Source organism: Salmo salar, chromosome ssa03 (assembly GCF_905237065.1).
Source record: "Salmo salar chromosome ssa03, Ssal_v3.1, whole genome shotgun sequence".
Lineage (NCBI taxonomy): Eukaryota > Metazoa > Chordata > Actinopteri > Salmoniformes > Salmonidae > Salmo > Salmo salar.
Window position 1 is genome coordinate 59,398,660 of NC_059444.1, and position 26,204 is coordinate 59,424,863.

Consider the following 26,204-nt stretch of genomic DNA (forward strand, 5'->3'; position numbering starts at 1 on the left):
TTTGACTTCATGGCTTGGTTTTTGCTCTGACATGCACCGTCAACTGTGGGACCTTTATATATCCAGGTACTGTATGTGTCTTTCCAAATCATGTCCAATCAATTTACCACAGGTGGACTCCAATCAAGTTGTAGAAACATCAAGGATGATCAATGGAAACAGGATGCACCTGAGCTCAAATTCAAGTCTCATAGCAAAGGGTCTGAATATGGGGGCAGGACCGAGTTTGGGAAACCATGTGCTAGAGTACTGTAGCTTTATTGATCTACTGTACTCAATGCCGTTTCCCCTCGACCTCTAGGGGGCCTCCCCCCCCAAAATAAAAAATAACCCTATAACCAAACAGAGCTGGTTCAAATACATGAGATTGAGGCGCCTTTGAACGGGGTATAGCAGTAGGTGCCAGGCGCACCGGTTTGTGTGTCAAAAACAGCAACGCTGCTGGGTTTTTCACACTCAACAGTTTCCCCATGTGTGTCAAGAATGGTCCACAACCCAAAGGACATCCAGCCAACTCGACACAACTGTGGGAAGCATTGGAGTCAACATGGGCCAACATCGCTGTGGAACTCTTTCGACACCTTGTAGAGTCCATGCCCTGACGAATCGAAGCTGTTCTGAGGGCAAAATGGGGTGCAACTGAATATTAGGAACATGTTCCTAATGTTTTGTACACTGTGTGTTTGCACACATTCGCTCTTATGTCAACCACTGGCTTGCGATCTTGTTTCTTCTGTACTCAAACCTTCAAATGTAGGCAACATAAAAATTCCTTCAAATTATTCACTCCCTCTCGCATACCTATGCACATTCACACATTTTGAAGTGAAATAAAGTTAGCCAGGTTGTCGTGCACAAATCTTTATTTCAATGGCTTCACACAAAAATATCGGCAGTTGCCTTGGCTCTGATAAATATAACACTTATGTTTGTGAGAGAAAAACAAACTCCAGTGATGAATAAAAACATGCATTCAGTGTGCGGACCACTCGACTGTTATCAATACTGTTTAAGATAAATCAGTCGTTCATGATTACAGTGACAACAGTGATGATATGCGAGTTACTTCCGGATCCTATCAATTTAATGCAATTAGATGGAATACCTCTTCCAGGACAAACAGTTTAGCTCAGACCCAAGACAATCTCCCCCAACATGATTGTTATTAATACTTTTAACGTATACATTTTTTGTTAGTACTGACATGTCAATATAATCTCTGTGTGACGGTGGCTAATAGCTTTTGTATTAACACAACGCCCTGGCCTTTAGGTTCACTGATTGTAAAAGGGCAGAGAGGACATATTCCTGCTTCAACGCTTAGGTCAGGTAGAGGTCAATCAAGAGCATCTCAGCCTGTTCATAGAAAACAACTATGACTACGATAATAACTGTCCAAGTTCCTTGATAGGATTGCACAGTTTGGGGGTTAGTGTTAACCCTCACAGTGTAGTCAGATAGGCGCAAACAATACTACCGCAATACAACCTTACAGCTTTACATCCTTACCAATTTGACATCTTTACTAACTCATATGCGTTCTACACACACATTAACATTTTAGAAGAGGAGTCAAAAGGGATGGAGCGCAGGGCACAGGGGCTGCCTATTGGAGCCTACTAGGGTACAGGAGACCCGATCTCGATAAGGGTCATCATAGTCGGGTGGCTGAATCTACAGAGACCAACAGAGGGGAAGTGTCCACCAGCTGCCAGTCTATCCATCCTACAAGGTCTTCCCCCTCTGATGGGCCATCTTCATTCCCCCCAGAGTGGCAGTAAAGCCCCCCTTCTCCTCCACGTAGAAGAGCATTCCTCCCTGGAACAGATTGAGCAGGATGCACAGGTGTCACATTTATTATACTCCCCGGACACAGGGTAAACAGAGTTCCCAGCACCTTAACCACCATTACTATAGCTTCATAATTGAAAGAAAATAAATACCGGTGGTAAGATTTTTAATAGTATGAACCAATATCGTATCATAACGCCAACTAGAAACTGGTTTTATATTATTCAAAAAAATATGAATATATAGCCCATCATCGTTTCAGCACTATCTGTCATATATAACTTAATCTTTCGTTTTTGTATCTTCGCAATTTTACAATTCAATAACTAAAGAGCATAAGAGGCTGACGTTCTCATCTGTGTGCGCTACTTACCATTGTCAGCGATGGGTAGCGCGGATGTAGGAGAGGCTCACCAAACATCTTTTATATCCCGGCCCGTCCACCGGCTGGGTCCAAAATCCGGACACACATCATAACATGTAAATGATGTAGGATAGGAAAACAAGTCCCATGATAGCGAAAAACATCAACACTAAAATGTCCAACATGATGAGAATGCCAGAAATGGAGGATGCAGATGTATCCCCAGAATACACGACGAAGAAATTGGCAGCCTCAACACCGGCGCAGATCGGGGGAGATCGGAAATAGCCGGAGCAGAATAATCTCTTCTCTGCACGAAACCCCTCCCCGCCCTTTACGTTCTATAATATTGTATGCGTGGAAGCATACAGGTAGACATTAAAACCAGGATAGGGAGTAGCGTAAAAAATGGGACATTTGTTTTTACTGAGGGCCCAGTCCCATATACATTTAATACACGCAATCTGCGTTTAGTGTTCAGTAAACTCGTAGTCATATAGCCAAGGAATCACACCGAATGAGGAAGCAAATAATACTGGACGCTACCGAGTAAAAATGACATTTTATTGAATCTGTAGAATCTTTAAGTACAATTCGAAGTGCTGAAACAGGGCAACATGAGACGCTTTTATCAGTTCCTTAAAATTCAACTGGAGTCTGATTTTGTTTTAAGAATGTCAATATATGCATGTCAAAAAAAAATCGGAATAACAAATGCTATCAAAACAAAATCATTGTTTGATGGAATGCACAACATCGGTCTGAATGCTAGGTCAGTGTTTGTGGTTGGTTGATGTGATTTATATATCTGCACTTTCTATACCAGTATCATACAAAAGCAGGGAATGATTGATTCATCAGAAACATAGGAGTCTTTAATTGGGGTTGAAGGTTGGAGGACTCTTGGCCATAGGACTGATATGACCACATACATTGGGCGAGGAGAACAAGGTGATGATATGAGATACTGCAGAGTTGTAGGAGCGATACCAAAGCAGAAGAGAATATTGGTCTCCTGACAGATTCCAAGTCTTTCCTTACCACCACCGCCCTCCTGGTTGGGGGTAGTAGTGTGTTAACAGCATCCCTTTCCTAGCTCAATACAGACTATAACATGGTACAATAAAAAACGTCTACGCCTTGCCACTGTGGTCTAGCATCACTCAAGTCACACAAAAACACCATTGGCTCGTCTTTAGCCACTTTGGATTGGTTTCCCTCCAACTACCACCATCATTCACCTCCCTCCTAAATCCACCCAGCAACTAAAAGAAATCCACATCACTGCAAAGGAAAAACTGTGGTAGCCAACATGGGCTTGGTTTATTCCCCATCTGTAAAACACACCAAGTAGCCAAGGCAAGTTTCTTTTGAGAGGCATTGACTGCAGATACTGTACAAGGCCAATCAAATTCATAAAAACTCCCAAGAACACTACATTCACTTCAAGCCAAACCACCTCTTCCTCACCCTTTCTACAGTTACTGCAGCAAAGCAAATGAGACTTCCAATAGCTCTGCCCCAAAACTGCCCTTCCTACAGTGTACGAGTTTAAAAATGTCCAGTTGTCAAGTAGAGATCATAGATGCTAAATGCCAGCCTAGACTTACCTTTTTTATCAGCACGGCAATCTGATTATCTAGTCGGGTTGAGGTGTGTTCATTCTAATTCATTTAAACATCATTGTTATAACTCATCACACTACAAAGTTGAAGCCAAAATGATATGAACGGTCAACACCTACTTGTTGTCCAACACGTCCCACCACACTGGTATTAAAACGGGTGCCGTTTACCCTTTATACTGCCCCTTACCTCATTAGATCAAAATCATTCCACACTACAGCTTTAGTCTGCAGGCAAAGCCCCTTCCTTCCCCAGCAAAATGACCTACAACAACTGTACAACACCACCATCAGGCTACACGGTGAGAGTACTGTTTTGTTTTTATAAAGCTGAACAAGACTTTTAATCCCATTGTGTCACCCTCGTCTGTGACAGTCACAGTGCATCAGAGAAAAGAAACAGTAGGATGGGAGAGATAAGAGAAGTAAGAGGTCAAGGAGGAGGTGGAGTTCCCCCTCTACTGAACCGCGTCCCTCTCCAAGCCTCACGCGGTCCCTCAGGACATGGAACGTAGAACGATCGGAACTGGAAGAATCTGCCCGTGAGAGGACACCCAGACAGATCTCGTAGCTACTACTATGAAAGTTGACACATTGTTGCGTAACATTTCTCAGTTGTGTGTGTGCAACACTAACACAGGCGTGCCACTATATAGGTAGGGAATGTCCTATGGAAATGTGTGCCTATAGAATGTCAGAGAATATCTAGAATGCGGGTGAGGGAGCGGGCCTAATGTTACTATACGCCATGACGACTGCTCATTAATGAGCATGTGAATATTCATGAGCCAGTGGCACTCCAGAACATCGCTCTCCACTCTTCAGAGTTTCATGGAAAAGAGAACTGGGCGAGATAGTCCAGTCACGAGTTGGCACAATAAAAAAATAAATAAAAAAAAACAGGCAAATTGGGTTGATGAATTATCAGGCAAATACATAACCCAGGAGGTTGATGGTTGATTTACCCCGTGGATCTAAATCTGTGAGATTGCTAACCCAGCATACGCACAGGTCTAGACAAACTAGCGTGCCTTATTGGTTCATAAATCGAGTTGCCGTTTTATTTCTGAAAGGTATTTGATACATTGACATTTTTAAAATAAGCCTCTTGCAATACCAACAAAAGCAAAGGGAAAGAAAACAGCATGATAGGAAATAGAAACACTAACATTTACCACAGCCTGGATTCCTGACCTCAGTTCAACACTTCTCATAAAGGATTGGAATGTTTAATAACAAAACAAGTGAAAAAAAGAAAAAAGATTAACGATACAGAATTGTTTTGAGAATTGTATTTGGCCTTCGCGCTTACGATTGATAAACTCAGATCTTGGAATAGGGGCAGAGCCTGGCCTGATCCCGCCCCCTCTCTCCTCCCCAGACCCCCTCCAACCATAACCACCACGTCACTCAGCTTCCTGTAAGACTGTCGGAAGGCGTTTGAGGCTGCGAGCGGGAGAACATCTTCACACCCACTGACTAAAGGTGATGACATGATCGTAAGAAGATTGTAACCACGTCCCCTAACTAACTCGTCCCTGATCCCTCCTGTACTTCAAATGCCTGAACTTGAGGTACAAGGCAAGGCAGGAGGTGCTCTTCAGTTAAGATAGGATTCCAGTTTAGTTTCTGAACAATACCCACAGTTTAGTTTCTGAACAATACCCACAATGCAGTGCAGAACAGGGTAAGACAGGTGAGGTAACAGATAAGTACTATTGATAAATGCGTACGTGTAGTTATAGAAATATATAAGACCTCTCTGGTAAGACTGATACTGTAGACTGCTCACTGACTGGCTGATGCGACATCAATGGGGTTAATGGAATGTACACAAGTCAAATATTCAAGCTTAGTTCTAACTGCCCAGATACAGTAAGATTCTACACTGAGCTTCCAGTCAGGCCAATTTCAAACAGTTTCAAAAACAAAAAACAAACTTCTGAAGATGCCACACCCCCACATTCCAAACTCATTTTCTCATGACCACATTGGCCTCAGTTCTTTGCTGTCATGGCAACTTGATTGACAAGAGGGGGGTTGATAACGTTTTGCATCATAGTTTGCTGGAATATGAAGTGCTGTAGCTAGGATAGTTGTGATACACTATGACCCCTGACGTATATATAGCCTGTAAGATGGAGGTATGTTACTTCTCTAAGACTTAAATTCCACTTGTGACTGCTTTTTTAGTGGACCGAAGAATTGGGACAGAGACAGGCAGACAAACAGACAGACAGACTGCAGCACAGACAGACAGAGAGTCTGTCGTTGGAGGAGAGCAGACCAGGGGTACACCAGGGGGGTTCTTACAGGACAGATCAGAGAACGAGTGAAAGAAATAGAAAGCGGCATTAAGATGAGATGGCACTGGGCTTTTCACTTGCTTCTCTCCCTCCCTCCCTCCCTCACTTCTCTTTCTCAGATCAGATGGCCTCTACATAGTTAGCAGGCAGCATGCCCTGCTGGCCAGTGCGCTCCACACGGCCGTACATCCAGCCCTCGTCGATCACCTGCGCGTCCACGATCACGTCTCCTTCCAGGAAGCCCACCTCGTCTTCGTCAGCTGCCGCATAGTCATACACCGCCTGGTACCGCTTCTACACACAGAAAGAAAAGGGGGGATAGAGAGAGATGGAGGGTGAGGGGATGTAAAAGGGAATAGGAGGGAGGGGAGAAGGTATGGAGAAAGGGAGAGAAAGAGAAGATGAAGTTCCTATAACACCACCTTCAACAGAGACGGTCAGTCTCTGCTAACAAGACAAAGCTACTGGGGGGGGGGTCATGTGGATACTGCCAGACACAGTGGGGTCCACCATGCAGAGAGAAAACAGTAGCTGTGTCCCAAATGGCACCCCATTCCCTATATAGTGCACTACTTTTGACTGGGCCAGAATGGGCCCTGGTAAAAAGCAGTGCTTTATATAGGGAATTGGGTGCCATTTGGGATAGATCCTAACACAATAGAGAGGATGGTTCTGTCTCACCCCGGAGCTGGGAGGGGGGGCGGCGGCCGCCTGGCGGACTGGTCCAGGAGCCGCTGCTGGCTCATAGCTGTAGTTCTTAGACGCAGCAGGGGGCTGGTGGGGCTGCTGGAACACTGGTGAGAGGGGGAAGGGGAGAGGGGGGAAAGGAGAGAGGGAAGAGACAGCCAGAGATAGCGAGAGTGAGTTGGGGAGAGAGAATTGTGAGAGGGAGAGATTGAGTGATTGAATCAGAGTGAAGGATAGACATTTTTGGCTATTCAGTCTGACAAATGGGATCCCCCATTCCCCGGCACTCTGAAACAATCCCCCCCGTCTCTCATCTCCTCCTGCTGTATTTCCCCCCCTCTACCTCTACCTCTCCATCTAACTGGCATCTCATTGGTCAGCCCCAGGGCTCTGATTCAGAGAATTCCACAGCACAGCAAGTCAAAACATGCAGCCATCATTTAGCGCCTTTCAGTCAATTATTAGAACAATGAGTCGCTGTGATATTGAGAGGTGACAACATGTACACAGTGAATGCACAGGTTAACCACTAGCTCACAAACACTGTATTCATGTGTGCTAAAAACAGGAACTGTCCACAGAGCAGAAAGAGCAAACATTTTATGCCCAGGGATAAATGTAACCATTTGTCTACTCTCGCTGATGTTAACGCTGCAAAAGGTAACCACATTTTGGTGGTGGAAAATACATTTTAGATGGTACAATGATTCTCTACACTTTACTTGCTTGTGAAATTAGGCAACCCATTAGAATTTTAGCAACCAAGAAATGGCATCGTGCAACTTTAATAAATGTATTTTCATAGTTTGTGTGTGTGTGTGTGAGAGAGAGAGACAGCATGTGTACCTGGATTGGGGCTGTTGGGCTGGGGAGATGGGATTTCTCCTCCCATCCTGTTCTTCTCAAACTCCTCATGGTACTTAATCTGTGTACACACACACACACACACACACACACACACACACACACACACACACACACACACACACACACACACACACACACACACACACACACACACACACACACACACACACACACACACACACACACACACACACACATTTACATTGTGACATTTGTCATTTAGCTCTAATACAGAGTGACTAGATATAATACCCAGATGTCATGTATGGTGCTGCTTAGTTTGATAAGAAAACCCTGATTGCATCCTGTTGACTACCAGTCCAGCAGATCGCTATTTAGAGCAGGGAAATAGTGCAGTTCCCGTCGTGTCCAGCAGGTGTCTCCAGATCCCTCCCCAGGAAGGCGGGCTGCGTGTGTAATAGGTGGGGCGCTACAGTGCTAGGCTACGTGCTTCTCTGTTTCTACAATAGGCCTGCTGACACAGGAAATTACATCGCAGTCGGAAGTTGGGTGACCTCAGCGCTGCCTAGCAACGCTTGCTGACACATCACGAGGAACAGGTGAAATGAGAAAAAGTGGAGAGAGTTGAGGAGCGAGAGCGACAGGCCTAAAGCGAGGGTAAGAAATTGAAAGAGTAACAGAGACCCAAAGGAGGAAGACAGAAAAGAATGGTGCAAAATATATCATGCCTAACAAAAATAGTGGGTGAGAATGTCAAATCAAATTTTATTAGTCACATGCACCGAATACAACAGTTGTAGACCTTACAGTTAAATGCTTACTTCATCTTACAAGCCCCTAACTAACAATGCAGTTTAAAAAATACAAATAAGAAATAAAAAGTAACAAGTAGTTAAAGAGCAGCAGTAAAATAACGAGATTATAAACAGGGGGTACCGCTACAGAGTCAATGTGCGGGGGCACCGGTTAGTCGAGGTAATATGTACATGTAGGTAGAGTTAAAGTGACTATGCATAACAGAGGAGTGAAGGGGGGGGGGGGCAATGCAAATAGTCTGGGTAGCCATTTGATTACATGTTCAGGAGTCTTATGGCTTGGGGGTAGAAGCTGTTTAGAAGCCTCTTGGACCTAGACTTGGCGCTCCAGTACCGCTTGCCGTGCGGTAGCAGAGAGAACAGTCTATGACTAGGGTGGCAGGAGTCTGACCATTTTTAGGGTCTTCTTCTGACACCGCCTGGTATAGAGACATGCTTTCCTTGTTTATTCAGGTAAATCAAAGCTGCATCACAACCAGCAGCACCAATAATATATCAACCCAGTCAACATCACAGAGAGAGACAGACAGCATTCATCTCAATGACCAATAAACCTGAGAGAGATTGATCCTTTATTGCAGTATAACAGCCCTACTCATATTCCCAGCCTGACTGAACGATAAGACACTCACACAGCCTAGATTCTGCCCCCTCCCTCTCTCTCTCCCTCCCTAGGTGGGTGAAAGAGGCCAGTGTGTTCAGAGTGTCAGAAGAGTGTATTCACAGACTGACTGGAGGAGATGCCAGTGTTAAGTGTGAGTGATGACATTGCGTTCAGTGACTGAGAAGAGTTTTTTTATGCGAGACAGAGCGAGCAACATGTTCAATATGTTACGTGAGAGAGTCTGACATTACTTCTGTTTGTTTTGAAGGCGAAGGTTGTACACAGATGGTGTGTGTGTGTGTGTGTGTGTGTGTGAGAGAACAGGAAAATCCCAGTCCAAGCCAGTCCCACTCCCGGACACAAAAGAGCCCCCCGCCCCTTCCTCTTAACCCTCACTACATGAATCAGTAGAAAGTAAAAGGAGGTAGGAAGGGAGAGGGATGGAGAATTTAGTGAACGTTCTAAATGAATGTCAATTAGAGTCATATGACAGAGAGATAAGGAGAGAGAGCGAGACGGGGACTAGTCCAGACAGCTGTGAACGAGAGGGGGCTGGAATTGGACATCTCACATTTCAAAGAGAGCTGGACATGTCTGTCTCTCTGTGGCCTACTGAGTGTGGGTACATCCGCGGAGGAGGGAGAGAAAGACAGAGATCATCAGCCGCGCCCCTTGGCTTAGTCTGTCCACACACACTGCTAACAGCTGGGACATTGTAACAGACTTCTCATGAGGTTTCTCTTCTCTGTATTTGTCTTTATTTGCCTGTGGTTGTAGAAGTGTTGGTGTGTGTGTGTGTGTGTGTCTGTTTCCACCGTCTCAGACACACAGGATCTGATCCTGTATGAAAGCAGTAATTAACCAACACCCTCCACACTCATTAAGTCATTAGAGAAGACCGAGCAGGGCAACTATGTGCTGCGATGTCAGGATGTGTGTCCCTGGTCTGCCAGAGCAAGCAAGGCCCTAGGGAGCAGCCTTCTGCAACAGAGGACCACACAGGGACATAGTAACATAACCCTGTGCCCAGGCTTCACACAGCACTTCTGGACTAAGAGACAATCTGCACATCAGAGTGGTAAGGAGGTGCATGAATACATAGTCGTGGCCAAAAGTTTTGAGAATGACACAAATATTAATTTTCACAAAGTCTGCTGCCTCAGTTTGTATGATGGCAATTTGGATATACTCCAGAATGTTATGAAGAGTGATCAGATGAATTGCAATTATTGCAAAGTCCCTCTCTGCCATGCAAATGAACTGAATCCCCCAAAAACATTTCCACTGCATTTCAGCCCTGCCACAAAAGGACCGGCTGACATGTCAGTGATTCTCTCGTTAACACAGGTGTGAGTGTTGACGAGGACTGGTGATCACTCGGTCATGCTGATTGAGTTCAAATAACTGACTTGAAGCTTCAAAAGGAGTGTGGTGTTTGGAATCATTGTTCTTCCTCTGTCAACCATGGTTACCTGCAAGGAAACATGTGCCGTCATCATTGTTTTGCACAAAAAGGGCTTCACAGGCAAGGATATTGCTGCCAGTAAGATTGCACCTAAATCAACCATTTATCGTATCATCAAGAACTTCAAGGAGAGCGGTTCAATTGTTTTGAAGAAGGCTTCAGGGCGCCCAAGAAAGTCCAGCAAGCACCAGGACCGTCTCCTAAAGTTGATTCAGCTGCGGGATCGGGGCACCACCAGTACAGAGCTTGCTCAGGAATGGCAACAGGCAGGTGTGAGTGCATCTGCACGCACAGTGAGGCGAAGACTTTTGGAGAATGGCCTGGTGTCAAGAAGGGCAGCAAAGAAGCCACTTCTCTCCAGGAAAAACATCAGGGACAGACTGATATTCTGCAAAAGGTTCAGGGATTGGACTGCTGAGGACTGGGGTAAAGTCATTTTCTCTGATGAATCCCCTTTCCGATTGTTGGGGCATCCGGAAAAAAGCTTTTCCGGAGAAGACAAGGTGAGCGCTACCATCAGTCCTGTGTCATGCCAACAGTAAAGCATCCTGAGACCATTCATGTGTGGGGTTGCTTCTCAGCCAAGGGAGTGGGCTCACTCACAATTTTGCCTAAGAACACAGCCATGAATAAAGAATGGTCCCAACGAGAGCATTTTCTCCCTACCATCCAGGAACAGTTTGGTGACGAACAATGCCTTTTCCAGCATGATGGAGCACCTTGCCATATGGCAAAAGTGATAACTAAGTGGCTCGGGGAACAAAACATCAATATTTTGGGTCCATGGCCAGGAAACTCCAGACCTTAATCCCATCGATAACTGGTGGTCAATCCTCAAGAGGCAGGTGGACAAACAAAAACCCACAAATTCTGACAAACTCCAAGCATTGATTATACAAGAATGGGCTGCCATCAGTCAGGATGTGGCCCAGAAGTTAATTGACAGCATGCCAGGGCGGATTGCAGAGGTCTTGAAAAAGAAGGGTCAACACAAAAATATTGACACACTGCATCAACTTCATGTAATTGTCAATAAAAGCCTCTGACAATTGCTTGTAATTTATACTTCAGTATTCCATAGTAACATCTGACAAAAATATCTAAAGACACTGAAGCAGCAAACTTTGTAAAAATTAATATTTGTGTCATTCAAAACTTTTAGCCACGACTGTACATAACACACACACACTAAATGGCTAAAAGTATGTGGACACTCCTTGAAATTCGTGGATTAGGCTATTTCAGCCACACCCGTTGCTGACAGGCGTATAAAATTGAGCACAAAGCCATGCAAAATCCATAGACAAACATCGGCAGTAGAATGGCCTTACTGAAGAGCTCAGTTAATTCCAATGTGGCACAGTCATAGGATGCCACCTTTCCAACAAGTCCGTTAGTCAAATTCTTTCCCTACTAGAACTCCCCCGGTCAACTGTAAGTGCTGTTATTGTGAAGTGGAAACGTCTAGGAGCAACAACGGCTCAGCCGCGAAGTGGTAGCCACACAAGCTCACAGAACGGGACCGCTGTGTGCTGAAGCTCTTAAAAATCATCTGTTCTCGACTAAAACACTGACTACTGACTTCCAAACTGCCTCTGGAAGCAAAGTCAGCACAAAAACTTTTCGTCGGGAGCTTCATGAAATGGGTTTCCATGGCCGAGCAGTTGCATATACGCCTAAGATCACCACGTGAATTGCCAAGCGTCAGCTGGAGTGGTGTAAACCTCGCTGCCATTGGACTCTGAAGCAGTGGAATTGTGTTCTCTGGAGTAATGAATCACACCTCACCATCTGGCAGTCTGACGGACGAATCTGGGTTTGGCAGATGCCAGGAGAACACTACCTGCCCCAATGTATAGTGCCAGATGTAAAGTTTGGTGGAAGAGGAATAATGGTCTGGGGTTGTTTTTCATGGTTCGGGATAGACCCCTTAGTTCCAGTAAAGGGAAATCTTAACGCTACAGCATACAATGACATTCTAGACGATTCTGTGCTTCCAACTTTGTGGTAACAGTTTGGGGAAGGCCCTTTCCTGTTTCAGCATGACAACGCCCCTGTGCAAAAAGCAAGGTCCATACAGAAATGGTTTGTCGAGATCGGTGTGGAAGAACTTCACTGGCCTGCACAGAGCCCTGACCTCAACCCCATCGAACATCTTTGGGATGAATTGGAACGCAGACTGAGCCAGGCCTAATCCCCAAAATCAGTGCCCAACCTCACTTATGCGCTTGTGGCTGAATGGAAGCAAGTCCCCGCAGCAATGTTGCAACATCTAGTGGAAAGCCTTCCCAACAGAGTGGAGGCTGTTACAGCAGCTGGGGGGGACCAACTCCATATCAAGGCTCATGATTTTGGTATGAGATGGTCGATGACCAGGTGTCCACATACTTTTGGCCATGTAGTGTATATATGACAGAGTGAGAGAGAGCGGTCAAAGGAGCCAGCACTCCAGATAAGAGATAAAAAGACAGGCACGCCCCCGTACAAAGGCTGGGCACTTGTGATGATTGGCACCCACTCAGAATATTTAGTGGGTGGGCAGTGTAGGCCTGAGTCCCAAATGGCACCCTGATCCCTATAGTGCACTACTCTGACCAGGGTTCCATTTGAAACAACCTGAGGGTGAGGGAGAGAGATCCTGTCCTGTGATAGGTACTGCGTGTGAGCGTTGACAGATAGACGTACGTTGCTGATATGGTCCTGTGTTTTCTTGATTCTCTGCATCTCTGGCGTGTCGGCCACGGCACTGAAACCTTTCCCTTTGTTCTTCTCAAACTCCTCCTTGTACTGCACCTGAAACACACAATCACACCCGGTCAGACCACACTGTATAGTCATTGTAAATCCTAACACATACACACACACACACTTCAAGAGAGTCAAATGTTTGAAAGAGTCAAAAATAAGATCAAATCACATTTTATTTTGGTACATGCTTTGTAAACAAATCAAATGTATTTATAAAGCTATTTTTACATCAGCAACAACAGGTGTAGACAATGCAGAGAAAATAGAGAAGCAATAACAAGTAATAAATACACAATGAGTAACGATAACATGCCTGTATACACAGGGTACCAGTACCGAGTTTATGTGCAGGAGCACGAGGTAATTAAGATGAGTTATATGTACATATAACTAGAAAGTAAATAAACAGGCTATAGTTAATGATTTTTAGCGTGCGCGGCCCGCCCGCCCTCCCTCAGAAGTGGTGGTGACAGTCACTTCCTGTTGCCAGGGCAGTGAGACCATACACACAGGATGTGCTGACATAGCCTAATAAGGTCACACCAAGAGGTGTGTGTACAACAGAGGGCATCTCAGCCAACAAGACAAGTAGGCCAAATGAGCAGGAAAATCACTAGCCTATGTCAATCTACTGTCCCCCATAGTAGAAAAAGTTGACCTATTCTATTGGTTAGTTTGTTGAGAAAGAAATATCCTATTCCAAACAGATTCTGCGATAGTTGTGGGATGATAGATCCTAAATTCATACAACCAGTAGGCCAAGGCTACATATATAAAAACAAAAATGTTTAAAAAGCAGTGAGTCCGATGAAACAGATCAGAACTTTAGCTTAAAATGTTGATACTATTCATTCTTAACATTATAAAATTGCAGCAATGCGCACAAGGCAGTAGGACACGCGCAAATGTATGTCCCATAATGCAATTAGCGGGAAAACGCACCACACATGTGAGCAGTTTGATGTGAAAGATGAAAACATCCGTTAGACATTAAGAAAGAGGGTTAGGTCTAATATTCAACAACTAGCATGGGTTGCTAATACGACTAAAATTGTGCCTTTGGATACTGGCCAATTAAAGTTTATTTAAAATAACTGCACAACTGCTAGGCTACCTTGAAACACCTTGAAAGACATGCCTCACAATAAACTCAGGAAAAAAAGAAACGTCCCTTTTCAGGACCCCGTCTTTCAAAGGAAATTCGTAAAAATCCAAATAACTTCACAGATCTTCGTTGTAAGGGTTTCCCATGCTTGTTCAGTGAACCATAAACAATTAATTAACATGCACCTGTGGAACAGTCATTATGACACTAACAGCTTACAGACGGTAGGCAACTAAGGTCACAGTTATGAAAACCTAGGACACTAAAGAGGCATTTCTGATTTTTTTTTTTTACACCTTTATTTATTTAACTAGGCAAGTCAGTTAACTTCACTAGGGTAGGGGGCAGTATTTTCACGGCCGGATGAAAAACGTACCCAAATTAAACGGCCTACTACTCGTGCCCAGGAACTGGAATATGCATATTATTAGTAGATTTGGATAGAAAACACTCAGAAGTTTCTAAAACTGTTTGAATGATGTCTGTGAGTATAACAGAACTCATATGGCAGGCAAAAAACTGAGAAAAATCTAAGCAGGAAGTGAGAATTCTGGTGCTTGTAGTCCTTTCAAGTCATTGCCATTCAAACACACGGTGAGTTAGGGTTCATTTTGCACTTCCTAAGGCTTCCACTAGATGTCAACAGTCTTTAGGAAGTTGTTTGGAGCGTCTACGATGAAGAGACCGAATTAGAAGACATGGAACTTGGAGACCAGGGAATGACATCACTTCATTGGGGCGTGTTCACGAGAGAGGATGCTCCGTTCCAAAAACTTTTTTCAAGACACAGGAACCGTCCGGTTGAAATATTACTGAATCTTCACGTTCTGAAGGCCCTAAAGATTGATGTTTTACAATGTTTGAACGAACGTAAATACAATTTTTTTTTTACCTTTCGTCGTGAAAGTTCCCTCGCGTGCCCTACATTTGGAGTACCTTACTGAACGCGCAAACAACATGGAGTTATTTGGACATAAATTATGGATTTTATCAAACAAAACAACATTTGTTGAGTACCTGGGATTCCTGGAAGTGCCTTCTGATGAAGATCAAAGGTAAGTGAATATTTCTAATACTATTTATTAATTTAGATGACTTCAACATGGCGGCTATCTGTATCGCCTAGTGTTTTTTTCTGAGCTCAGTACTCAGATTATTGCAAAGTGTGATTTCCCAGTAAAGTTATTTTGAAATCTGTCAATGCGATTGCTTTCAGGAGATGTTAAACTATAATTCTTTGAATGACAGTTTAATATTTTATCAATGTTTTTGACGAGTATTCTTGTAGATTGTGGTGCTGATTCACCGGCAGTAATGGAGGCAAAATATTTTCTGAACATCACGGGGCAATGTAAAATGCTGTTTTTATATGTACATATGAACTTTATCGGGAAAAAAATGCATGTATTGTATAACATAATGTGCTAGGAGTGTCATCTGATGAAGATCGTCAAAGGTTAGTGCTTCATTTAGCTGTGTATTTGTGATGCATGCTAGTTGCTTGCAAAATGGCTGTGTGGTTATTTGTAACTGTGTGGTCATTTATGTACTCATAACAATCTAACGTTTTGCTTTCGCTGTAAAGCCTTTTGGAAATCGGAAACGTGGTTCGATTCAGGAGAAGTGCATGTATAAAATGGTGTAAAATAGTCCTGTGTTTGAGAACTTTGAATTATGACATTTTGTGGTTTTAAATCTGGCGCCCTCGATTTCGTCCCACCTTCCCTAGAGAGGTTAAGAACACATTCTTATTTTCAATGACTGCCTAGGAACGGTGGGTTAACTGCCTTGTTCAGGGGCAGAACGACAGATTTTTACCTTGTCAGCTCGGGGATTCAATCTTGCAACCTTACGGTTAACTAGTCCAACGCTCGAACCACCTGCTTTACGTTGCACTCCACGAAGAGCCTGCCTGTTACTCGAATGCAGTAAGAAGCCATGGTAAGTTGCTAGCTAGCATTAAACTTATCTTATAAAAAACAATCAATCATAATCACTAGTTAAACTAGTAATATCATCAACCTTGTGTAGTCATCTAGCCTGTCCTGCTTTGCATATAATCGATGCGGTGCGCATTCGCGAAAAGGACTGTCGTTGCTCCAACGTGTACCAAACCATAAACATCAATGTCTTTCTTAAAATCAATTCACAAGTATATATTTTTAAACCTGCATATTTAGTTAATATTGCCTGCTAACATGAATTTCTTTTAACTAGGGAAAATGTGTCACTTCTCTTGCAACAGAGTCAGGGTATATGCAGCAGTTTGGGCCACCTGGCTCGTTGCAAACTGTGAAGACTATTTCTTCCTAACAAAGACAGCCCACTTCGCCAAACGGGGGATGATTTAACAAAAGAGCATTTGCGAAAAAAGCACAATCATTGCACGACTGTACCTAACCATCAATGCCTTTCTTAAAATCAATACACAGAAGTATATATTTTTAAACCTGCATGTTTAGCTAAAAGAAATCCAGGATAGCAGGCAATATTAACCAGGTGAAATTGTGTCACTTCTCTTGCGGTCATTGCACGCAGAGTCAGGGTATATGCAAAAGTTTGGGCCGCCTGGCTCGTTGCGAAATAATTTGCCAGAATTGTACGTAATTATGACATAACATTGAAGGTTGTGCAATGTAACAGGAATATTTACACTTAGGGATGCCACCCGTTAGATAAAATACGGAACGGTCCGTATTTCACTGAAATAAACGTTTCGTTTTCGAAATGATCGTTTCCGGATTTGACCATATTAATGACCTAAGGCTCGTATTTCTGTGTGTTTATTATATTATAATTAAGTCTATTATTTGATAGAGCAGTCTGACTGAGCGGTGGTAGGCACCAGCAGGCTCGTAAGCATTCATTCAAACAGCACTTTCGTGCGTTTTGCCAGCAGCTCTTCGCAATGCTTCAAGCACGATAAATAAATGCTTTTTTTTTTAAACTAGCTCCGACTGGGAAAACTAGTTTTGAACAGTCATCCAACTCAGAATTCCAAGTCTGGAACTCGGGCCTCTTTCTAGAGGTCCAACTTACCGACCTGAAGTTCTCAGTTGTTTTTAAAGCACCATATGCATTTGCTGTTTGAGATGCTTCAGCAGCAGCTCTCATTCTGTCTGACATGTTATACAAATTAACCTATAGACTAATAAACAGTCAAATGTATTTCCACCAAATAGTAAAAAATAAATACAAATAAAAGCATTATTTCGCAAATTAGATTTATTCTTCTCCTGGAAAATTGGCCGGCGCCAATTTTATTTATCGGCTTTTCTATTTATAAAACAATAATTTACAGCTAAAAGCCAGCTATTACCAGTTAACGGAAACCATGATGCATAGGCCTTTGTGCGTGCTTACCCCTCCCTTCCCAGTGTGACCCTCAATATGAGAGGAAGTGGCCAGCCCATGTAGAATCAGATGGGTATCGCTCTAATGACAATGAACACAGCAGCTCTCCCTCACACACAGCTGGTCTACTGTGCCACTGAGGCAACACTTGTGGATTCATACACACTACAGTAAACAAACACACTAATTAACTACCAACACATACACACACACACAGAAGTACATACTCAGGTTCATTATGAAACATAAGAGTCCCAGTAACATGTCAACATTGACAATCACTTCTCTCTGGTGCTAGACTGCACCAATAACTAATATCCACCCGCCTGGCCCACCCCTGGAAGAGCCTGCTGCAGTAATCCATTACCAAGCAGCACTCTGACCAGTCTCACACTTACAGAAATACAATCTATATATTATATTTCTACGACTACACTCATCTCTTACAGCCAGCCAGCCAGCGTTGTTCTGGGGCAGTCCCACTCCCTATGTGGTCCCGTGTGGCTCAGTTGCTAGAGCATGGTGCTTGCAACGCCAGGGTTGTGGGTTCGATTCCCACGGGGGACCAGTACGGAGAAAAAAATATGGAAATGTATGCATTCACTACTGTAAGTCGCTCTGGATAAGAGCGTCTGCTAAATGACTAAAATGTAAAAATGTATTTGATGGGTTTATTGGTAGACAGGAAAGTGGAAACTAGGTAGAGGTGCACTCTGGGCCAGATTGGAACCCATGTTGGTCAGGGTCTGTGGCTCTAAATGCTCCTTGACCACACAGGTCACCTGACTGCTGTTTGACTGCCTATCCACACACCTTGTGAGGATAGGCAGGAGATGACTGGGTCATGATTCACAATGTGTGTGTGACGTGTGGGTCCCATTTGTGCTAAATTACTAAATATAGGCTACTCTCCTTTCAACATTTGATCTTTCTGGTTCCTCTCGTGTTTAAGTGGAAGACAGAAATTTTACATATGTTTTGAGTGTCAACAGCTAATTTGAATTTCTGGGCATACAGTGCATTTGGAAAGTATTCAGACTCCTTGACTTTTTCCACATTTTGTTACAGCCTTATTCTAAAATGGATTAAATACAAATATTCCTCAATCTACACACAATACTCAATAATGACAAAGCAAAAACAGGTTTGTAGAAATCTTTGCACATTTATTAAAAATAAAAAACAGAACTAACTTATTTACATAAGTATTCAGACCCTTTGCTATGCGACTCGAAATTGAGCTCATGTGCATCCTGTTTCCATTCATCATCCTTGAGATGTTTCTGCAACTTTATTGGAGTCCACCTGTGGTGAATTCAATTGATTGGACATTTTGAAAGGCACACACACCTGTCTATATAAAGGTCCCACAGTTGACAGTGTATGTCAGAGCAAAAACCAAGCCATGAGGTTGAAGGAATTGTCCGTAGAGCTCCGAGACAGGATTGTGTCGAGGCACAGATCTGAGGAAGAGTACAAAAAAGGTCCCCAACAGTGGCCTCCATCATTCTTAAATGGAAGAAGTTTGGAACCACCAAGACTCTTCCTAGAGCTGGCCGCCCAACCAAATTGAGCAATTGGAGGAGAAGGGCCTTGGTCAGGGAGGTGACAAAGACCCAATGGTCACTGACAGAGCTCTAGAGTTCCTCTGTGGAGATGGGAGAACCTTCCAAAAGGACGACCATCTCTGCAGCACTCCAAATCAGGCCTTTATGGTAGAGTGGCCAGACGGAGGCCACTCCTCAGTAAAAGGCACATGACAAGTCGCTTGGAGTTTTCCCAAAAGGCACCTCAAGGACTCTCAGACCACAAGAATCAAGATTCTCTGGTCTGATAAAAACCAAGCTTGAACTCCAGCCTGAATGCCAACTGGAGGAAACCTGGCACCATCCCTACAGTGAAGCATGGTGGTGGCAGCATGTTGTGGGGATGTTTTTCAGAAGCAGGGACTGGGAGACTGGTCAGGATCGAGGAAAAGATGAACGGAGCAAAGTACAGAGAGATCCTTGATGAAATCCTGCTCCAGAGCGCTCAGGACCTCAGACTGGGGTGTAGGTTCACCTTTCAACAGGGCAATGACCCTAAGCACACAGCCAAGACAACGCAGGAGTGGCTTTGGGACAAGTCTCTGAATGTCCTTGAGTGGCCCAGGCAGAGCCCGGACTTGAACCCAATCCAACATCTCTGGAGAGACCTGAAAAATAGCTGTGCAGCGACACTCCCCAACCAACCTGACACGAGATTGAGAGTATCTGCAGAGAAGAATGTGAAACTTCCCAAATGCAGGTGTGCCAAGCTTGTACCGTCGTACCCAAGACGACTCGAGACTAAATCGCTGCTAAAGGTGCTTCAACAAAGTACTGAGTAAAGGGTCTGAATACTTATGTAAGTGTGCTATTTTTTATATAAATATATACATTTGCAAACATTTCTTAAAAAACTGTTTTTGCTTCGTCATTATGGGATAGTGTGTGTAGAATGGTGAGGGGGGGAAATATTTTTTTTAACCCAATTTAGAATAAGTCACCAATGTAACAAAATGTGGAATAAGTCAAGGGGTCTGAATACTTTCCGAATGCACTGTATGTGATCTTAACAGTCAGGCAACCAAATTGAGCACTGCTGACTGCCTTTCAGATGTTCCGTCAATCCCTCTACTGTAGTCTACTAAATACAATTGAAGTCGGAAGTTAACATACACCTTAGCCAAATACATTTCAACTCAGTTTTTCACAATGCCTGACATTTAATCCTAGTAAAAATTCCCTGTCTTAGGTCAGTTAGGATCACCACTTTATTTTAAGAATTTGAATTGTCAGAATAATAATAAATCATTCCATTTCAGCTTTTATTTCTTTCATCACATTCCCAGTGGGTCAGAAGTTTACATACACTCAATTAGTATTCGGTAGCATTGCCTTTAAATTGTTTAACTTGGGTCAAATGTTTTGGGTAGCCTTCCACAAGCTTCCCACAATACGGTGGGTAAACTTCAGCCCATTCCTCCTGACAGAGCTGGTGTAACTGAGTCAGGTTTGTAGGCCACCTTGCTCGCACACGCTATTTCAGTTCTGCCCACACATTTTCTATAGGATTGAGGTCAGGGCTTTGTAATGGCCACTCCAATACCTTGACTTTGTTGTCCTTAAGCCATTTTGAAACAACTTTGGAAGTATGCTTGGGTCATTGTCCATTTGGATGACCCATTTACGACCAAGCTTTTACTTCCTGACTGATGTCTTGAGATGTTGCTTAAATATATCCACATAATTTTCCATCCTCATGATGCCATCTATTTTGTGAAGTGTACCAGTCCCTCCTGCAGCAAAGCACTCCCACAACATGATGCTGCCACCCCCGTGCTTCACGATTGGGATGGTGTTGTTCGGCTTGCAAGCCTCCCACTTTTTCCTCCAAACATAATGATGGTCATTTTGGCCAAACGGTTCTATTATTTTTGCTTCATCAGACTAGAGGACATTTCTCCAAAAAGTACAATCTTTGTCCCCATGTGCAGTTGCAAACCGTAGTCTGGCTTTTTTATGGCGGTTTTGGAACAGTGGCTTCTTCCTTGCTGAGCGGCATTTCAGGTTATGCCAATATAGGCCTCGTTTTACTGTGGATATAGATACTTTTGTACCAGTTTCCTCCAGCATCTTCACAAGGTCCTTTGCTGTTGTTCTGGGATTGATTTGCACTTTTCGCACCAAAGTACGTTCATCTCTTGGAGACAGAACGCGTCTCCTTCCTGAGCGGTATGACGGCTGCGTGGTCCCATGGTGTTTATACTTGCGTACTATTGTTTGTACAGATGAACGTGGTACCTTCAGGCATTTGGAAATTGCTCCCAAGGATGAACCAGACTTGTGGAGGTCTACAATTGTTTTTCTGAGGGCTTGGCTGATTCCTTTTGATTTTCCCATGATGTCAAGCAAAGAGGCACTGAGTTTGAAGGTAGGCCTTGAAATACATCCACAGGTACAACTCCAATTGACTCAAATGATGTCAATTAGCATATCAGAAGCTACTAAAGACATGACAACATTTTCTGGAATTTTCCAAGCTGTTTAAAGGCACAGTCAACTTAGTGTATGTAAACTTCTGACCCACTGGAATTGTGATACAGTTAATTGTAAGTGAAATAATTTGTCTGTAAACAATTGTTGGAAAAATGACTTGTGTCATGCACAAAGTAGATGTCCTAACCGACTTGCCAAAACTATAGTTTGTTAACAAGAAATTTGTGGAGTGGTAGAAAAACTAGTTTTAATGACTCCAACCTAAGTGTATGTCAACTTCCGACTTCAACTGTACACCCCCATTGTCCTGTTCTAGCAGTAAGACAAACCAATGCATTTTCCAGACAGTTTTATTAGGGCCAACTGTCTCTCATAACCTTTCACCCCCAGTCTTCTCAATACCCCAAAATCCACCCCACCTGTCTCCAACCCATGTCCAGATGTTCCAGCAGCCACCAGGCCTCAGAGCCTGGCCAATAGAAATCAGCCTTCTATCACAGGAAGTACCAGAATGACAGTCTATTTTGAGAGAGGGGAAAAAGAAACTGACCAAAATACCCAAACTGGGTCACCTGTTATTGCTATAATAAGATGAGTGGAGATTTGCTCTCTGTGCACTAAAGAGTTGGTGGTGTGTTTTTTGTCCGTTTTAGAGCTACTGCACTTTGTCGTATGATGTAGGCTGTGTGTGTTGTTTACACGTAGCAGAGATGTGGAGCTGGTTGATCTTCTCTGTAGGTTGGTGCTGTAGATACTAGCTCCAGCATCTGTCAGTGGTCCCATTAGCCTCCTCTCTGTGTGTGGCTGGTCTCTTATCTCTGTGTGGCCATGTTGCCTCAATCTGTTTGTTTACTGGACTTCTAGGATCCTCCCAGTCCTCTTGGAGCCCCCTGGGAGCTGGTTAGCAGACTACATACACTGGGACAGTCAGTCAATATGGCTGCTAATCCACAGCTAACCCCGACACACGCACACTCAGAGAGAAACAAACACAGGGACACAAACACACGCCCATCCCCTCTGCATGTAATCCGGATTGGTGGTGGTGCTGTTAATCAGCGTGGGTCTGGACTGTGACTGACTGCAGTGGCCATTTCTCCAAATCTAGTCTTCTAGTCATCCTTTTACTTTATATACAGAGAAAGAGATGGAACGAGAGACACACTAGTGGGGGGGGCATCAGGACTGAGTCAGACTATCGCTTCCAGTCCACATGACTCTTGGGGCAAAGAGCTGGTGGAGAGAGTGTGTGAGATATATGGGGGGTGGGGTGGGGGAATCAGAGAGAAGAGAGACCGGCACAGATGGTGTTTTTCTACATGGGGTGTTAGTACATTCAACTAACAACTACAAATAACCTGTCCTCCTAAATACGTATCCTAATCACACTGGAGAACATGATTATTCATATAAACTAAATGATTTATAAAATGTAGCTGTGTGTGAGTTAAGTGTGTGTGGGGAATACTCCATGTAACTGACTAAGGGTCCTTTGTGAGCCTCCCATAGACGTTTCCTGGACATACTGTGTGTGGCCGTAGCAGAGGCCTTGTCATAGAGTATTAGAGGAGTAGACAGGAAATAGCCTCTGACTCAAACTGTCCGTGTGTCTCGGAAACTGTGAACATGCAAGTGTGTGTGTGTGTGTGTGTGTGTGTGTGTGTGTGTGTGTGTGTGTGTCTGTAGCTAGCTACTGTACGTTCATGTGTGTGTGTCCATGCTAGCTCATCATTTGAGTGTTAGTGGCGAATGGAGGTGGAGGGTGTGTGGCGAACTGGGGCCGCTTCTCTATCCCCTCACCACTGCCCGCAGTGTTGCCACGGGAACCCTATTGCTATGGTAGCAGGGTAGGGAGGTCTGTCACACCTCATTACAATACTTTACGAGAGGGAGAGAAAGAAAACAAGAGGGAGAAAGGAAGAGACAGAAAGACACTGATACAGGAGGAGGGAGGTCGAAGGAGGACGAGATAAAAGTGAAATCTGAAGAGGAAGGAAATGAGAGGAATGCTAATAGAGACAGGCTCTTCGTCATAAAGAGGGGGGACTGTCTCTTCTGGGGAGGTAAAATATGAATGAACGAAAGAAAGAGGGGAAAAGAGCAGAGTGGGAGGAGAACCATGACTGGAGGAGAATCAGCAATGACACAGGCAGAGAACCAACAGTTTACATTTACATTTTAGTCATTTAGCAGATGCTCTTATCCAGAGCGACTTACAGTAGTGAATGCATACATTTCATACATTTTTTATTTTTTGTACTGGCCCCTCGTGGGAATCGAACCCACAACCCTGGCGTTGCACACACCATGCTGGCTTTGCAAACACCATGCTCTACCAACTGAGCCACCGGGAAGTGCAAGCAGGAATCATGGAAATGGAAGGACTATTCTAATTCTATAGTTAGAATACAATAGTGGGCACTTTGAATACAGTGATGCTTGAGACGACAATGAATTAAAATGCCAGGGAGGAGTTATTGTGACAGGGTAGGAACTAAAGTTTCGATATGTGTTTCCTAGCGGACCCAAAAAGCTTTGGCTATATTGCATGTTCTCTTAGTTACTTCATGTAGCGAACATAGTCTTGCTTTGCATATTCCTCTTTGATTTAGAAGATACGGTGGCACAAACATGCTGATTTAGGTCTACACCATCACTGATAGAGTCAGGCTGTATTAGCTAGCTACGTTTGCTCTTACTCAGTACATTTATTAGCTAGCTATTAGCGACTAACAATTAAGAGTCTCACAAGATTTAGGGCAACTTGCTAAGAAAATACAAACTAGCTGTTTGCTATATTAAGAAGCAAAGTGAAAACAGCATTGTGGTTGTCATCAACATTGTTGCATGTGCTGCGCTGACCATGCAGACCGAACTCAAGCGTCTCGTGGTTGAGGAACGTCAAACGCGCTCCTTGAGTGACAGGGGGCGTGGCTAGGTCTGTGTGGAAAGTGGCACGGAGAGAGGGAGCGGAGAGAGATGACTCAAGTAACGAAGTAAACTATAAAAATTGACATTACACACGGCGTATCACAATTAACAAACCAAACGTTCAAATACCGTTATAGAAGGCAAAGTAAAAACCCAAACCGGTCCATGCATCAATACTGGTATATAGTAAAATACAGTATACTGCCCAGCCCTATCATAGATCATTAGAGCCTCATCATAGATCATTAGAGCCAGAGCCTCCTCATAGATCATTAGAGCCTCCTCATAGATCATTAGAGCCTCCTCATAGATCATTAGAGCCTCCTCATAGATCATTAGAGCCTCCTCATAGATCATTAGAGCCTCCTCATAGATCATTAGAGCCTCCTCATAGATCATTAGAGCCTCCTCATAGATCATTAGAGCCTCCTCATAGATCATTAGAGCCTCCTCATAGATCATTAGAGCCTCCTCATAGATCATTAGAGCCTCCTCATAGATCATTAGAGCCTCCTCATAGATCATTAGAGCCTCATCATAGATCATTAGAGCCTCATCATAGATCATTAGAGCCTCATCATAGACAATTTCAATATGAGGATCATTAATTACTCCCACACTGACGGTCTTATGAGGCCTGTGAACTGGGATTACCGGTGTGTAAAATGGAATAGAAAGGGTGTGTGTGTGTGTTCTGATGAGTTGCTAGTTACCTGGCTCTGCATCTTGCTCTGCTGTTTGAGGCGGAGGTTCTCGGGAGTGTCGGCCACGCAGGTAAAGTTTGTCTTGGGGTAGTGTCTGTAAAAACACAGGAGAGGGAGGAGGAAAACATTAGCACAGGGCATTCACACCATCTAGAACTGTGGTTCTCACACCTTCTGACCGGCGACCCGCGAAAAGAGAGTGGTTCAAAGCTCGCGACCTGCTCTCACGCACATGCACGAATCGCTGTGCATTGGGCAAATGTAACCTGTTATTACAGCCCTAAAACACAAGATAAATCAAATTAAATGTTATTCGTCACATGCGCCGAATACAACAGGTGTAGACTTTGTTTCGTTATTTTGTAGACTTTAGACACAGAAATGAGTTCTACACCTGCATTTTGAACCGAATGGCATTCATGTCAGCAGCCAATATCAACGAGGGTTTACATGTTACTTCTGTGGAGTCCAGGCCCAGCAGCATCATACGGCCTACCTGTATGCAGCGCGCGTTACAGGATCGGATAGGAAGCATGATCTGTCTGTAGCTTCTCTCGTCCTCACAAATACCGTAATTAAATTTGCCAGAATGTTCCATCTTCATCCCATAAGTATTAAAGGTAGAGTGATACAGCCATCTTCAGACATACAACCAGTACCACCACTGAGGTATATAATGACAACACTCAAACGATGCCCATCTGAAATATGAAAATGATCAATGAAATCACCAGGTAGCCTATTGCAAAGACGCGACTAATACAGATTGCTGAAGTGTATTTTATGTGGATAATATATAAAACGTACTGTTTTTGCCAGGCAAGTGCTTTCTAGTCACTAATGTGGATATAGGCTTTCC

At 43.8% G+C, this 26,204-nt stretch overlaps 1 protein-coding gene across 1 annotated transcript in view; it reads right to left on the reverse strand.

The window, feature by feature from the left end:
* Nucleotides 1-2,705: 2,705 nt before the first annotated feature.
* LOC106600981 (LIM and SH3 domain protein 1) overlaps nucleotides 2,706-26,204 on the reverse strand; it is a 46,475-nt gene continuing 22,976 nt past the window's right edge. Inside the window, exons 3-7 of the mRNA XM_014192799.2 lie at nucleotides 25,355-25,439; nucleotides 13,170-13,277; nucleotides 7,619-7,697; nucleotides 6,767-6,879; nucleotides 2,706-6,379 (exon numbers count right to left, since the gene is read on the reverse strand). Of these exons, the coding sequence (XP_014048274.1) occupies nucleotides 6,206-6,379; nucleotides 6,767-6,879; nucleotides 7,619-7,697; nucleotides 13,170-13,277; nucleotides 25,355-25,439 (559 nt within the window). The 3' untranslated portion in view covers nucleotides 2,706-6,205. The remainder of the gene's footprint in view (nucleotides 6,380-6,766; nucleotides 6,880-7,618; nucleotides 7,698-13,169; nucleotides 13,278-25,354; nucleotides 25,440-26,204) is intronic.